The sequence below is a fragment of the Stegostoma tigrinum genome, chromosome 14, assembly GCF_030684315.1.
Source record: "Stegostoma tigrinum isolate sSteTig4 chromosome 14, sSteTig4.hap1, whole genome shotgun sequence".
Taxonomy (NCBI): Eukaryota; Metazoa; Chordata; class Chondrichthyes; order Orectolobiformes; family Stegostomatidae; genus Stegostoma; species Stegostoma tigrinum.
Genome location: NC_081367.1, coordinates 72,461,196 through 72,476,460, shown reverse-complemented (window position 1 = coordinate 72,476,460; position 15,265 = coordinate 72,461,196). Strand labels below are relative to the sequence as shown.

Genomic DNA, 15,265 nt, shown 5'->3' with positions numbered 1-15,265 from the left:
TGGGTAACAATCTGTCTGAAAGGGTCACTGGACCCAAGATCTTAACTTTGCTTTCTCTCCCAGATGCTGCCAGACCTGCTGAGTTTCTTCAGCAATTCCATGTACTTGTTTACAATTTGGTGCATCTTAACTACACTGCTGCAGCAAACCCCACTTTGGTGCTTCACTCCTGATCGAATGTCACTTTATAAAATGATTCAGTTTTGAAAACAACACATCTTATCTGGTAAACATTTCCTCTCCCTTAAAATAAAACAGCAAATTTTATCCAGCATTTAGCGATATTCTGACGGTGTCATTTCGATAAGAATGCAGCGAGTTTCTCCTGCTGTCCTTGCATTCCGCACCAAATGTTTGCAGCACTGAAAACCGACATGTCTCGGAACTGACCCAGGAGGGTTCTATTGGAAACTGGAGCTACTTAGAGAAATGCTGTAGGGAGTAACAGAAATCTGCTGGGCGCACTCAGGTCAGTTAGCTCAGTTGGCTGGACAACCAGTTTGTGATGCACAGTCTCACCAACAGCGTGGATTTGATTCCCACAGTAGCTGAAGGACTCCCTTCTCAACACCTCCCCTCACTTCAGACATGGTGACTGTTAAACCACCATCAGTTCTCTCTCTGTCTCCCTCTCTCTCTCTCTCTCTAATGAGAGAGTGGTCCTCTGGGACTATGCTGGACTCTATTGAAAGATTTCTTGGTTGGATGGTGACTTATGTAATGTGTGGGGTGATAAACTGGCACAGTGTGTCTGCGTTAAGATCTGATTTAAACCAGACCCAAGGCTCAAGAGATGTGAGAGCTGACTGGATTGTCAGCATGACAAACTATGGTCGATCACAGGGCTCTGCTGTGCCAGGACAGTGCAGTTGAACGCATGCTACAAGAGCTGCCATGAAACAGCCAACGTGAGTATTTGTGAACTGGCTGGCCTGAGGGTCAAGGTTCATTAAGAGAAGACTCCTTCCAGTGAAAACGAGCAGATGCCCTAATGGGTGAAAGGCCAGCTGACTGTTATGGGTGTCACATTTACCAGCCTTTAAACTCATCAAACAGCTGAAGGCTGGATGGTTTGATCTCACAGGCCGCCTGCACAGAAGAGGGTAAGAACACAATGTGTGGCTCAGGGCAATACCCAGCTTGCTCAGGGACGGGAGTCACATGGGGTGGTGCTGGTCATCTGTTCTAGTTTAATCCAGGAACACGTCCAAGTAAACCAGGTCATTTGAGAGTCTAAAGCAGTGTATGCATACACTTGTGGTGTATTACTGTGAGTGCAGTACTTCTGTTAAATACCTTGCTGTACCCAACTGGGTACATGCCATCATTGTGAGTTCCTTAGCTTATTGATATCCAGAGTTAACCAAACGGATCTGGGAATTTAAGAATAAAAGTCTGATCAGCTTTATTGCTTCACTGCCAGAGCATTAGGACAAGCATCTGACGCAGATTTTATTTTTAAAAGATTGTTACGCTTATAGTTTAGACTTGCATCATTTGTGCCAGGAGCCAATTAAACATTCAAAGCTGAAAGCAAATGACTACAAATTTCACCACTTACTTCATTTTCTCACATCTCTCACAAGTTGTCACCACAGCCTTTGACTTATTGTTAAGCACAACAGCCTTTGACAAACACCGTAATGTCTCGAGTCTCACACAGGCAGTCTTGAAGGAGCTTCTCTCTGAAATTTGAGACCCCCCCACCCCAATATGGGCCCTGCCCAGACCCAGTTCGGAGACAAGAGGCCAGGACTGAAGGGATTCAGTCAGCTCACCAGTTGGGGCTCTCTTGTTTTTAGGGAAGAGAGGATAAAAGAGCAAAAATCCAAGTAGGTGTAACCATGAAGCTCATTTGTGGCGAAACCGACATCAACTGACATTTACACACACCCATAGTCCATCAGACCATTAGCAACAGGAACAGAACAATGTCCTTCGACCCCTCTGTCATTCAATGGGACATTCCACAGGTCCACTTTCCTGACTTTTCCCCATACCCTTGATTCCCAACTGATCAATTATCTGTATAAAAACTGAAAAGAAAACTGAGGATGCTGTACATCAGGAACAAAAACAGAAGTTGCTGGAAATGCTCAGCAGGTCTGGCAGCATCTGTGAAAGAAAAGTCAGAGTTAATGTTTTGGGTCCAGTGACCCTTCCTCAGAACCCACCTAGAATCTATCTCAGCCTTCAACAAACACAAGGACTGTACCTCCACAGCTTTCTGTGGCAAGGAGTTCCAAAGACTCTCAACTCTCTGAATAAATTCATCCTCATCTCTGTCTTAAATTTGTGCCCCTCCATTCTTAGGCCATACTCTTTGTTACTAGCCTCTCCCATGAGGGGGAAATATCTTCTCAGCATTTACACTGTCAAACCCTTTAAGAAACCAATATGCTTGAACGAGATCACCTCTCATTCCTCTAAATTCCGGTCCCAACCTGGTTAACCTCTCCACGCCAGAATTTGTCCAAATCAACCTGCCCTGAGCTGCCTCAGTAGTCAGTGGTCAATTGGAAACAAGTTAATGTGTGCCAAGGTTCAAAGGGCCTGACAAAAACAGATGAAAGGAAATTCCTGAACCATTAGCTTCAGTTCCACTCCTTGCAAAATAACAGATGAAGTTTGTTCTGATTGTGATGAGATCAACCACCTCGTAGAATGAGTTTCCTGATTGGACCAGATTAACAGCCTCAATCAGGGAGCCCTGGCTGACACAAAAGATTCTAAGGGACAAGATCGATGAGCATTTAGAAATAAACGGACTGATTAGCAATAAATAGCATTGGTTCTGTGCAGGGGAGATCATGTCTCTCTAATTTGATTGAGATTTTTGAGGACGTGACAAAGATGATTGTTGAGAGAAAAGCAGTCGATGTTGTCTATATGAACTCCAGTAAAGCCTCTGACAAGGATCCCTGATGGCAGACTGGTACAAAGATGAAGTCACATGGTATCGGGGTGGGCTGGTAAGATGGACACAGGACTGGCTTAGTCATAGGAGACAGAGGGTAGTGGTGGAAGAATGCCTTTTCAATTGGGGAATTGTGACAGTGGTGTTCCACAGGGATCGGTGCTGGCACCTCTGCTGTTCATGGTCTATATAAATGATTTGGAGGGAAACATGGCTGGTGTATTAAATACATTTGTGGAAGATACAAAGATTGGTGGAGTTTTGGACAGTGAGGAGGTTTGTCAGAGGATACAGCAGGAGGCATGGGCAGAAAAATGGCAGATGGAGTTTAATACGGACAAATGTGAGGTGATTCATTTTGGAAGGTTAAGTATATATGTAAATTATACAGTGAATGGCAGAACCTTTAGCAGTATTGATATGCAGAAGGATCTGGGGGTACAGGTCCATGGATCACTGAAGGTGGCAGCGCAGGTAGACAAAGTAGTAAAAAGGCCTATGGCATGTTTGTCTTCATTGGAAGGGGCACTGTATGAGTACAAACAAGTTGTTCTATAAAGCTGCAGCATTTTAGATAGACCACGCTTGGAATATTGCGCTACTAGAAGGATAAAGATACTTTGGAGAGGGTATGGAAAAGGTTTACTAGTTGCCTAGTATGGGGGAATTTTAGCTCTGAAGTAAGGTTGGATAGACTGGGTTTATTTTCACTGGAACGTAAGAGGTTGAGGGGCAACCTGACAGATGATTATAACATTGTGAATGGCATGGATAGAGGGGAAGGAATGAGGAATTTTTCCCAGGGTGGAGGGGTCAATCACTAAGGGACACAGGTTCAAGGTTCCAGGGGAGAAGTTTAAAAGAGATGTGAGAGGCAAGTTCTTCACACAAAGGGTGGGTAGTGCCTGCAACATACTACCAGAGGAGGTGGCACAAGCAGACACCATAGCAGCATTCAAGGAACACCTGGACAACTACATGAATAGGAAGGGGATAGAAGGATCCTGAAATGAAGGCGGTTTTAGTATGGAAGGGCAAAATGTGTTGGAACAGGCACGGAGGGTCGAAGGGCCTGTTCCTGCGCTGTATCGTTCTTTGTTCTGCAAGGGTGAGTATCAGGGATAACAGGTCTCTGTATGCCTGACTCAGTGAGACACTGGGCTATTGTTAAAGGCTACGCATTTGCAAATAACGGGTCAAAAACAAAGCTGCTGGAAAAGCTCAGCAGGTCTCAAAGGAAGGGTCACCAGGCCCGAAATGTGAACTCTGTCTTCTCCTCCACAGATGCTTCCAGACCTGCTGAGCTTTTCCAGCAATATAACAAAGTGTGGAGCTGGATGAACACAGCAGGCCAAGCAGCATCTCAGGAGCACAAAAGCTGACGTTTCAGGCCTAGACCCTTCATCAGAGAGGGGGATGGGGTGAGGGTTCTGGAATAAATAGGGAGAGAGGGGGAGGCGGACTGAAGATGGATAGAGGTGAAGATAGGTGGAGAGGAGAGTATGGGTGGGGAGGTAGGAAGGGGATAGGTCAGTCCAGGGAGGACGGACAGGTCAAGGAGGCAGGATGAGGTTAGTAGGTGGGAGATGAGGGTGCGGCTTGAGGTGGGAGGAGGAGATGGGTGAGAGGAAGAACAGGTTAGGGAGGCGGGGACGAGCTGGGTTGGTTTTGGGATGCAGTGAGGGGGAGGGGACGAGCTGGGCTGGTTTTGGGATGGGGGAAGGGGAGATTTTGAAGCTTGTGAAGTCCACATTGATACCATTGGGCTGCGGGGTTCCCAAGCGGAATATGAGTTGCTGTTCCTGCAACCTTCGGGTGGCATCATTGTGGCACTGCAGGAGGCCCATGATGGAAATGCTGTCTGAGGAATGGGAGGGGGTGTTGAAATGGTTCACGGCTAGGAGGTGCAGTTGTTTATTGTGAACTGAGTGGAGGTGTTCCATTGTTTTTGTTTGTGTTGGGAAAACCCATCAGTTTCACTAACATCCTTTAGGGAAGGAAACTGCCATCCTTACCTGGTCTGGCCTACATGTGACTCCAGATGCATAGCAAAGTGGCTGACTCTGAACTGCCCTCTGGGCAATTAGGGATGGACAATGAATACTGCTTAGCCGGTGATGCCCTCATCTCGTGAATGAATAATGGAAAAAGAAATTACAAATTAATTTATTGCAGATGAAAGCAAAAAAACTGGAAATCTGAAATAAAAGCACAAAGTAGAGGAGAAACTCAGCAGGTCTGGCAATATCTGTAGACAGTGAAACAATCGATGTTGAACCTAGTAGGATTCTTCTTCAGAACACATTCAGGGTTAGGATTAGGACCTGAACTGGTTCTGAAGATGACTTAGATCATACTCAATGTTAACAGTCTCTCTCCACAGATGCTGCCAGACCTGGTCCATCCACATCAGTGCTACAGTCAACAAAGCAAACCAATAACTTTACTTCCTCAGGAAGCTAAGGAAATTCAGCATGTCCACAAGGACTCCTCCCAATTTTTACAGATGCACTAAAGAAAGCATCCTATCTGGATCGAGCACAGCTTGGTATGGCTATAGGTCTGCTCAAGACCGCAAGAATTTATAGGGAGTTGTGAATGCATCCCAATCCATCACACACAAACCAGCCTTCATTCTTTGACTTCATCTATATTTCCATTGCCTCTGGAAAGTTGCCAACGTAATCAGCTTGGTTATAGTCTCTTCCACCCACTTCCTTCCAGTACAAGATACAAAACGTTTGAAAGCACATGCAAACAGATTCAAGAATAGCTTCTTCCTACTGCCATCTGACTGATGAATGCACCTCTCATGAATTAGAGTTGATCATTCTCTGCAGCCGTAACACTACATTCTGCATTCCGTTCTGTTCCCCGATGTATTTATGTAAGTTTTGATTTGCCTGTATGGCATACACAGCAATACTTTGCACTGTGTTTCATGTGACAATAACAAACCAGATATAATCGGAGGCCTGGATAATAAAATGTGAGGCTGGATGAACACAGCAGGCCCAGCAGCATCTCAGGAGCACAAAAGCTGACGTTTCGGGCCTAGACCCTTCATCAGAGAGGGGGATGGGGTGAGGGTTCTGGAATAAATAGGGAGAGAGGGGGAGGCGGACTGAAGAGGGAGAGAAAAGAAGATAGGTGGAGAGAGTATAGGTGGGGAGGTAGGGAGGGGATAGGTCAGTCCAGGGAAGACGGACAGGTCAAGGAGGTGGGATGAGGTTAGTAGGTAGGAGATGGAGGTGCGGCTTGGGGTGGGAGGAAGGGATGGGTGAGAGGAAGAACAGGTTAGGGAAGCAGAGACAGGTTGGACTGGTTTTGGGATGCAGTGGTTGGAGGGGAAGAGCTGGGCTGGTTGTGTGGTGCAGTGGTGGGAGGGGACAAACTGGGCTGGTTTTGGGATGCAGTGGGGGAAGGGGAGATTTTGAAGCTGGTGAAGTCCACATTGATACCAATGGGCTGCAGGGTTCCCAAGAGTTGCTGTTCCTGCAACCTTCGGGTGGCATCATTGTGGCACTGCAGGAGGCCCATGTTGGACATGTCATCTAAAGAATGGGAGGGAGAGTGGAAATGGTTTGTGACTGGGAGGTGCAGTTGTTTATTGCGAACCGAGTGGAGGTGTTCTGCAAAGCAGCCCCCAAGCCTCCGCTTGGTTTCCCCAATGTAGAGGAAGCCATACCGGGTACAATGGATGCAGTATACCACATTGGCAGATGTGCAGGTGAACCTCTGCTTAATATGGAAAGTCATCTTGGGGCCTGGGATAGGGGTGAGGGAGGAGGTGTGGGGGCAAGTGTAGCATTTCCTGCGGTTGCAGGGGAAGGTGCCGGGTGTGGTGGGGTTGGAGGGCAGAGTGGAGCGAACAAGGGAGTCACGGAGAGAGTGGTCTCTCCGGAAAGCAGACAAGGGTGGGGATGGAAAAATGTCTTGGGCGGTGGGGTCGGATTGTAGATGGCGGAAGTGTCAGAGGATGATGCGTTGTATCCGGAGGTTGGTGGGGTGGTGTGTGAGAACGAGGGGGATCCTCCTTGGGCGGTTGAGGCGGGTGCGGGGTGTGAGGGATGTGTTGCGGGAAATGCGGGAGACGCGGTCAAGGGCGTTCTGGATCACTGTGGGGGGAAATTTGCGGTCCTTGAAGAACTTGGACATCTGGGATGTGCGGGAGTGGAATGCCTCATCGTGGGAGCAGATGCGGCGGAGGCGGAGGAATTGGGAATAGGGGATGGAATTTTTGCAGGAGGGTGGGTGGGAGGAGGTGTATTGATCGGAGGCCTACTGAGCTTCTCAAGCGTGTGTCATCTACTGTTTCATACAGATAACTAAAGCGAAGGGGTACCAATTCACCAGGAACGATTTTTGAAATAGACAAGAATGCAAGTAAAGACATCTCACCGAACCCGATTCTCAACAGGTCCAAACAATATCGAGGAAGTTATCACCAAAACCAACAAAACGTTGAGGATATGGTCAAAGCGGGCAGAATATAAATCAAGGGATGGGATAAATCAAAGTATATACTGTTCTAGGGATAGCAGGAACTGCTGATGCTTGACATAAAACACCAACTCTCCTTTCTCTCCGCTTTTTTGAAATACTGGTTGGTATTTGAGACAAGAGTTTTCAAATTACCGATGGCAGAATTAGCAAGTGAGTGTCGAAAACATTTTCTAGGCTTATGTCTGCTCTTCCAGGGCAGGTGATGACCTATAACACTAAACAGGTGATACCTCTGCTCAAATAACAGACAAAAGACCGTGTGATATTTTCACCCCTTAAACGATTGCTGGATCCAAATCCCTCGATGTTTGTGACTCAGTGCCAGCGATTTGTGCTCAAAAAGAAATCAGCCAAAAGAGAAAGATAACAGGGAGCTTGAAAATAGATTATGAACTGGAAACTAGACTTCAAAATCTTGCTCTATAAGATGATTTGTGAATGCATAAAGGAGGAAGAGCATATTACACATCCAAATGCATATTACACATCCAACAGTGGGGCAGCAGCATGGTAGCTCAGTGGTTAGCACTGCAGCCTCACAACGCCAGGGACCTGGGTTCGATTCCAGCCTCGGGCAACTGTCTATGTGGAGTTTGCACATTCTCCCCGTGTCTGCATGGGTTTCCTCCCACAGACCAAAGATGTGCAGGTTGGGGTGGATTGGCTATGCTAAATTGCCCGTAGTGTCCAGGGATGTGTAGATTAGGTGGGATGGACATGGGGAAATGCAGGGGTAGGGGAATGAGTCTGAGTGGGATCCTCTTTGGAGCAGTGGTGTGGACTTGCTGGGCCGAATGGCCCATTTGCACACTGTAGGCATTCTGTGAACAGGGTGGAGGGCTGTGTCTGGGTGGGCTGTTCCTCAAAGGGTTGGCATGGGTTCGATGAGCTGAAAGGCCTGTTTCCACACTGTAGGAACCCTATCGGGCACAGGTTTGTGGGGCGGGGCAGGAGGTCATTTGGGGTGCTGGAAAATGCAGAAGGAATTTCTAATTGCAAGGCAGTTTATTCAAAGCTAGCTGACGTGTTGCTGGGTGGAGAGAAAGCTGGGGTCACGGTCGAGCCGAGATCTCGGAAGTTCAGCACCTCTGCTGCCTTCAGTGGATTGACAAAAGATGCATTTTGATTTGGCAGTTCTTCCCCCCACCCCCAGTCCCCACCCCATGCTTACTAGGTCAGGACGATGGCGACTGCGTCATTGAGAACGCTCTCCCCAAACAGCAGCGTGTAGAGTTGCATGTCTACGTTGAGCTCGTGGAAGATGGCAAGCACTGTCACTGTGTGTGGGGAAAAATGAGACACTCTTTTATTCAAACATTACAGGAATGGGGAGGCCATGATGTGTCACATTAGCTGAAAACCAAAACCCTAAAAACCCACCTTAATCAAAGGCCCACATTGTCAGCCACATGGCTGTGGGTCTGGAGTCACATGGAGGCCAGGCCAGGTAAGCATGGCAGCTTCCTTCCCTGAAGGACATTAGTGAACCAGTTGGGGTTTTCCCCAACAACTGACAATGGTTTTGCGGTCATATTAGATTCTTAGTTCCAGACATCTCTTGAATTCAAATTCTACCGCCTGCCATAGCAGGGTTCGAACCCAGGTCCTCAGAATGTTATTTGGGTCTCTGCATTAGCAGTCGAGCGATAATACCAACAGGCCATCGTCTTCCCTGATTATTTGGGACTAGGGTTCTGCTGTGGTTCACGGCTCCCCACCGCCCTTCCCCCGACCCCCCAACCCCCAAACCCCTTCCATTTACAGAAGAGACCTGGGCGTGCACAATTGTCAGGGTTGGCAAAGGCGGACCTCAGAACTTTTCACCCTCACAGTGAAGCTGGTGAGGGCTGGCAGTGCTGTGCGCTGGATTGCCATTGTCCTCATCATGCACTAGTAAAAACTGCCAGAACGGAAACAGGGCAAGGAATCCCTGAATTCGAAACTTAGAAATTAGGAGGAGTATGTTATTCAGCCCTTTGTGCCTGCTTTCCCATTCAATACAATCATAGCTGAACATCCGACTCAGTCCTCCATTTCTCACTTTCTCCCCATACCCTTTGATCCCTTTAGCCTCATGAACTATATCTAACTCCTTCTTAAAATATTCAGGGTATTGGCCTCAACCACTTTCTGTGGCAGAGATTTCCACATGCTCACCACTGTCTGGGTGAAAACATTTCTCCTCATCTCAGTCCTAAATGGTCAGTCCTGTATCATTAGGCAGTGACCCCTGTTCTGGACTCCTGGGTCATCGGGAACGTGACGGATGGTCACATGGTAATGATCACAAGTTGGCCTCACATGGCAGAGGCTTGGGCCTCAGTCTCTGTGTTTCCAGCACTAGAATCTCACGTCTTACCTCACTTTCAACGGGGTCATTTATATTTTCAAAAACAGAGGCCAAACCTTTGTCCAACCACCAAAGCCAACATTCCTTGATTGTGCAGAACTAACATGCTATAGAATAATGTTCTGCTTCCGTTCTCCTCTCATTCTTTGGCCAAAGAGAATAAATCTGAGCCCTCTGTTCCCCAACCTGCCTGTGGAATTTCTGTATTCCTGAAAACCCCTCAAATTTTGAACTCCACTGTTAAATCTCCCCTTAACCGTTTCTGTCCTGAGGAGAAACATCCCACTCTCCCTCACATTCCTCAGACAACATGTCCATCCTGGGCCTCCTGCAGTGCCACAATGATGCCACCTGAAGGTTGCAGGAACAGCAACTCATATTCCGCTTGGGAACCCTGCAGCCCAATGGTATCAATGTGGACTTCACCAGCTTCAAAATCTCCCCTTCCCCCACTGCATCCCAAACCCAGCCCAGTTTGTCCCCTCCCCACACTGCATCCCAAAACCAGCCCAGCTCATTCCCGCCTCCCTAACCTGTTCTTCCTCTCAGCTATACCCTCCTCCCACCTCAAGCCGCACCTCCCTTTCCTACCGACTAACCTTATCCCGCCCCCTTGACCTGGCCGTCCTCCCCGGACTGACCTATCCTCCTTCCTACCTATACTCTCCTCTCCACCTATCTTCTCCTCTATCCATCTTCAGTCCGCCTCCCCCTTTCTCACTATTTATTTCAGAACCCTCTCCCCATCCCCCTTTTCTGATGAAGGGTCTAGGCCCGAAACGTCAGCTTTTGTGCTCCTGAGATGCTGCTTGGTCTGCTGTGCTCATCCAGCTCCACACTTTATTATCCCAGTTTCCAGCCCCAGTCACTTATCCCTGACACCAAGGGAGCCAACAACACTGTGGCCCACAATGTCGGCGTGCCCATACCTCGGCTCCCAGGCTGGTGAGACTGTCTCCATTGGCAAACAGTGGGATTATGGCTTCTCAAGAACTGAGTGCCCCTCTGCATCAATGAGCTGGCCCGGCAAAATAATGTCAGATCAAGTTCAAGTAATTTTTACTCTTAGTGTTAGTGCTCATGGCTCCCTGGGACAGTCAATGAGGTTGATGGTGTCAGCAATGTAAGCAACTGCTGGTTACCATGATCAGGGGCCTAAGGGGAGGAAAGGGACAGGGTCACATTATCCTGTCCACCGGCCACTGATCAAACCTCTCTGTCAGAATTCCGGGAATCCAGGCACGACCAAACCTGGAGGCCTGAGCAGTGGAAAACATGACCAATGTAGAAATAATGAACGCAGTGGATGTACCTTATGTGAATGATAAAGATTTTGATGGGAGGTGATGGGGGGGGAGGGGAAGAGACAGAATGAGAGTGACAGAGAGCGAGAGAATGAGCGCGCGAGAGCGAGAGCATGAGCGCGAGACAATGAGAGCGAGAGCGCGAGAATGAGAGCGAGGGAACGAGTGTGGGAAGAAAGAATGAGAGCGAGAGAGAGAGAGAACGAGAGCGAGAATGAAAGTGAGAACGAGACGGAGAATGAGAGCAAACGCAAGGGAATGAGAGAGAGAGCGCGAGAGAATGAGAGTGTGAGAGAGAGAGATAGAAGGAGAGCGGGAGCGAGAGAATAAGGCAAGGATAAAACAGAGTGGAGCTGGAGGAAGACAGCAGGCCAGGCAGCATCAGAGCAGCAGAAAAGTTGATGTTTCGGGGTGGGGCCCTTTTTCAAAAAGAGACACAGAATGAGAGAGGGAGACAATGAGAGATGGAGACATTCATCAACCTACAGAGGCTTAAATCCGAACAAATTACCCCTTGAGATCAAATGTTTACATCAGACTTAACTAATTTTCCCAAGTTTCTGTCTTGTGAATTGTAGAGTCTTCTTGCATGAATACTCTCAAAACTGAGAGCTTAAATTTTCTCAGCTTTTAATAACCATTTCTAACCAAATACTCCAGCTGTAAAGTTTCACAAACTAAACATTTCTTCTGTGGTAACTATATTTCCCATGACCAGCTCTGAAAATAAACTTGTTTCTTAGAGAGAAACTATGTTGGCTTTTGGCCCTAGTCAAACTACTCTAAAAACATTCCAATCTGCAGCTTCTAAACTTAAACTAATATTTGATTATTCTGAACTTAAGACAAGCCAACAGGTTTTCATGTTCATCCTGGCTGCCATAAACCACCATGACATAAGCAATTTTCCATTAACACTCCAGGAGGTTTGCAGTCAGCTGTTTGCTGTCACATATTGAATTATTTCACTGTTCTGGAAGGATTGTCTAAGGCAGTTTTCCACCTTTTCAAAAAAAAAATTCTTCACAAGAAGTAACAAACACTTATATGCCACTATTTTGAAATCCAAACTCCAGGAAAGATTGTTGCACATAACACCTTCCATCGCACCCCATCAGGCAATTTTTCACATAAATCCTCAATATTCAAATTTAGCCCTGGAATCTACTGATCTCTGAACCTGGTTAGGCTACTCATCATTTCATTTACGAGTAGGTAGTCCAAAACTTGTTGATGAATCAACTACGTTTAAAATAACAGCTGCCACAGGTGATTTTTAGTTCTTGAAGTTCACCAAGAGTAAAACAATGTGATCGCAATTGGTCAGATATAGTCTGCACTGAGACCTCAAACCTCAGTCAATTACAGTCTGCACTGAGACCTCAAACCTCGGTCAATTAGTGTCTGGACAGAGACCTCAAACCTCAGTCAATTACAGTCTGCACTGAGACCTCAAACCTCGGTCAATTAGTGTCTGGACAGAGACCTCAAACCTCAGTCAATTACAGTCTGCACTGAGATCTCAAACCTCGGTCAATTACAGTCTGCACTGAGATCTCAAACCTCAGTCAATTACAGTCTGCACTGAGACCTCAAACCTCGGTCAATTACAGTCTTCACTGAGACCTCAAACCTCGGTCAATTACAGTCTGCACTGAGACCTCAAACCTCGGTCAATTAGTGTCTGGACAGAGACCTCAAATCTCAGTCAATTACAGTCTGCACTCACCTCAAACCTCAGTCAATTACAGTCTGCACAGAGACCTCAAACCTCAGTCAATTACAGTCTGCACTGAGACCTCAAACCTCAGTCAATTACAGTCTGCACTCGCCTCAAACCTCAGTCAATTACAGTCTGTAACAATCCCATTCTACCCTTCATTGGATTTCCTATCATTACCATCACAACATCTTGCCCACATTTTTACTCTGAGCCATGTGTTCCACTTACATGTAACACTGTAGAGTGTAGTTCCTTTATTAACAAGAAACTAATGAGAAAACGAGGCAGATCAGTGATGAGAACCAGCAGAATAGGGAGAGCTGGAGATATATTGGAAAGGGTCAATTGATAGCAGCCACGTTATCCTACCATTAAACGACTGATGTTTAAACCCCAAAACCTCCTAAAAGTCCCACCCCTTGAAGCTTTGCTCCCTGTTTCCCACTCCCTGCTTGTTCCCATTTCCGTACCTTTGGAACGTGGAAGCTGGGAGTCAGCAGTTAATAATCTGCTTGGTTTCCATGAGCTCAAAGGATCAATCAAAACAATGAGATAGTGGAGCTGGATGATCACAGCAGGCCAGGCAGCATCAGAGGAACAGGAAAGCTGACATTTCGGGTCTGGACCCTTCTTCAAGGCCTGAAACATCAGTTTTCCTGCTCCTCTGATGCTGCTTGGCCTGCTGTCTTCATCCAGCTCCACACTTTGTTATTTCAGATTCTCCAGCATCGGCAGTTCCTACTATCTATAACCAAAACAATGACTTGTATTTTTGATATATCCTTTAGGAAGCGTCACAGGAACATTATCCAATAAGTTTGACAGGCTCACAGATTTAGACAAGTGACAACGGCTTGATTCAAGAGGTCGGTTTTTGGGAACAACTTGCAGGACGGATAAGGACACGAAGCATTGGGGGGGGGGGGTGTGGAATTGGAATGGTGTGACCTCCAGGCAACTACCAACGGTGCTGGGAAGGCAGGATTAAACCGCTGACGCAGTGGTGATCTCCAGCAATTGCTGGTGGCTGTGGTGGACGTGTACGACCCAGAGCTGTCTGGCACAGATATGGCGTCCTTTGACCCACAATCCCTCCGCCGTTATTCACCTGGGTCCGTAGCCGAAATCAGAGCTCCAAAAAATAAACAGTCAGTGAAGTAGAAGTCATGCCTGTTTATCTGGCCAAGGCTTATCATAGCCCTGACAAAACCATACATGATGCCCCTGAAAAACACAAAAGACATAACAAGGTGATTGACATGCACAGGCATCCCTAGTCTTGGCCTACTTGCTGCTTTGAATTTTATTTCATTTACAGCAGGCTCACTCACAGAAGACGTATTTCAAATGCCCACCCCAACCCTCAGATCTCTGGCTTCAATAAACTACTTTTTCTATGAGCTCACAAAACCGTACAGGGAATTAGGGAGAAAACAGGTCCTTGGTGAAATGCTAGGAGAGATTTGGACCAGCCTAAAGAGTTTCAGGATCAATAAAGTGGCTTTGAAATGAAGCTGTTGTAACAGTTGAGTCATAGATGTAGCACAGCATGGAAACCAGGCCTTTCCGCCCAACTCGCCCATGTAGGCCAGGTTTCCTAAACTGAAGCAGTCCCATTTGCCTGCATTTGGCCCACATCCCTTGGAACATCTCAGCGAATACATTCTCCAGAGTTACACAAACATCAATAACGTCCAGCTAACCAGCTTTCAGTCCCTCAGGTTAAGGAATAAATATAAACCAGGCCTTGGGAGATAACCAGCCCCCCCTCTTCAGAACAGTGACATGGTGATTGTTTTTGAGGCTTGCGAGAGGACAAGTACAGGGCGGCACGGTGGCTCAGTGGTTAGCACGGCTGCCTCACAGCACCAGGGACTCGGGTTCGATTCCAATCTCGGGTGACTGTCTGTGTGAAGTTTGCACATTCTCCCCATGTCTGCGTAGGTTTCCTCTGGGTGTTCTGGTTTCCTCCCACAGTCCAAAGATGTGCAGGCTCGGTGGATTGGCCATGCTAAATTGCCCACAGTGCTCAAGGATGTGTAGATGAGGTGGGTTATGGTGGATGGGTCTGGGTGGGATGCTGTGAGGGTCGGTGTGGACTTGTTGGGCCGAACAGCCTATTTCCACACTTCTATGATTCCATGCTAGAGCCTTAGTTTAATACGTCTGTCCACAAGACAGTCCAGCTGACTGTGTAGTGCTCCATCAGTGCTGTATTACAGCATGATGTTCAAGCTCTGAGTCCAGGTTTTGGGAGTGGAGTATGCACACACAGCAATCTGAAGCAGAAGCTAAGTGGTATCGAATGAGCTGCAGCTGACACAATGCAGGAAAATAACATCAGAGAAAATCTGTATCTTAAAAAGAGGAAGAGCTCAGAATTCCGCAAATTGGGTCATGAAACATGGAACTGCAGGGTAGCAGCATGGGGAAGGCCATGGTCTGGTGGTATTGTCGCTGAGCTA

At 47.2% G+C, this 15,265-nt stretch overlaps 1 protein-coding gene across 2 annotated transcripts in view; it reads right to left on the bottom strand.

Annotated features, from left to right (window-relative positions):
• The window catches only part of LOC125457988 (sodium/hydrogen exchanger 9-like), a 453,786-nt gene that overhangs the window by 334,313 nt on the left and 104,208 nt on the right, over positions 1-15,265 (bottom strand). For both annotated transcript variants that reach the window (XM_059651223.1, XM_059651224.1), the window contains exons 5-6: positions 13,909-14,024; positions 8,595-8,700 (exon numbers count right to left, since the gene is read on the bottom strand). In XM_059651223.1, the coding sequence (XP_059507206.1) occupies positions 8,595-8,700; positions 13,909-14,024 (222 nt within the window). The remainder of the gene's footprint in view (positions 1-8,594; positions 8,701-13,908; positions 14,025-15,265) is intronic.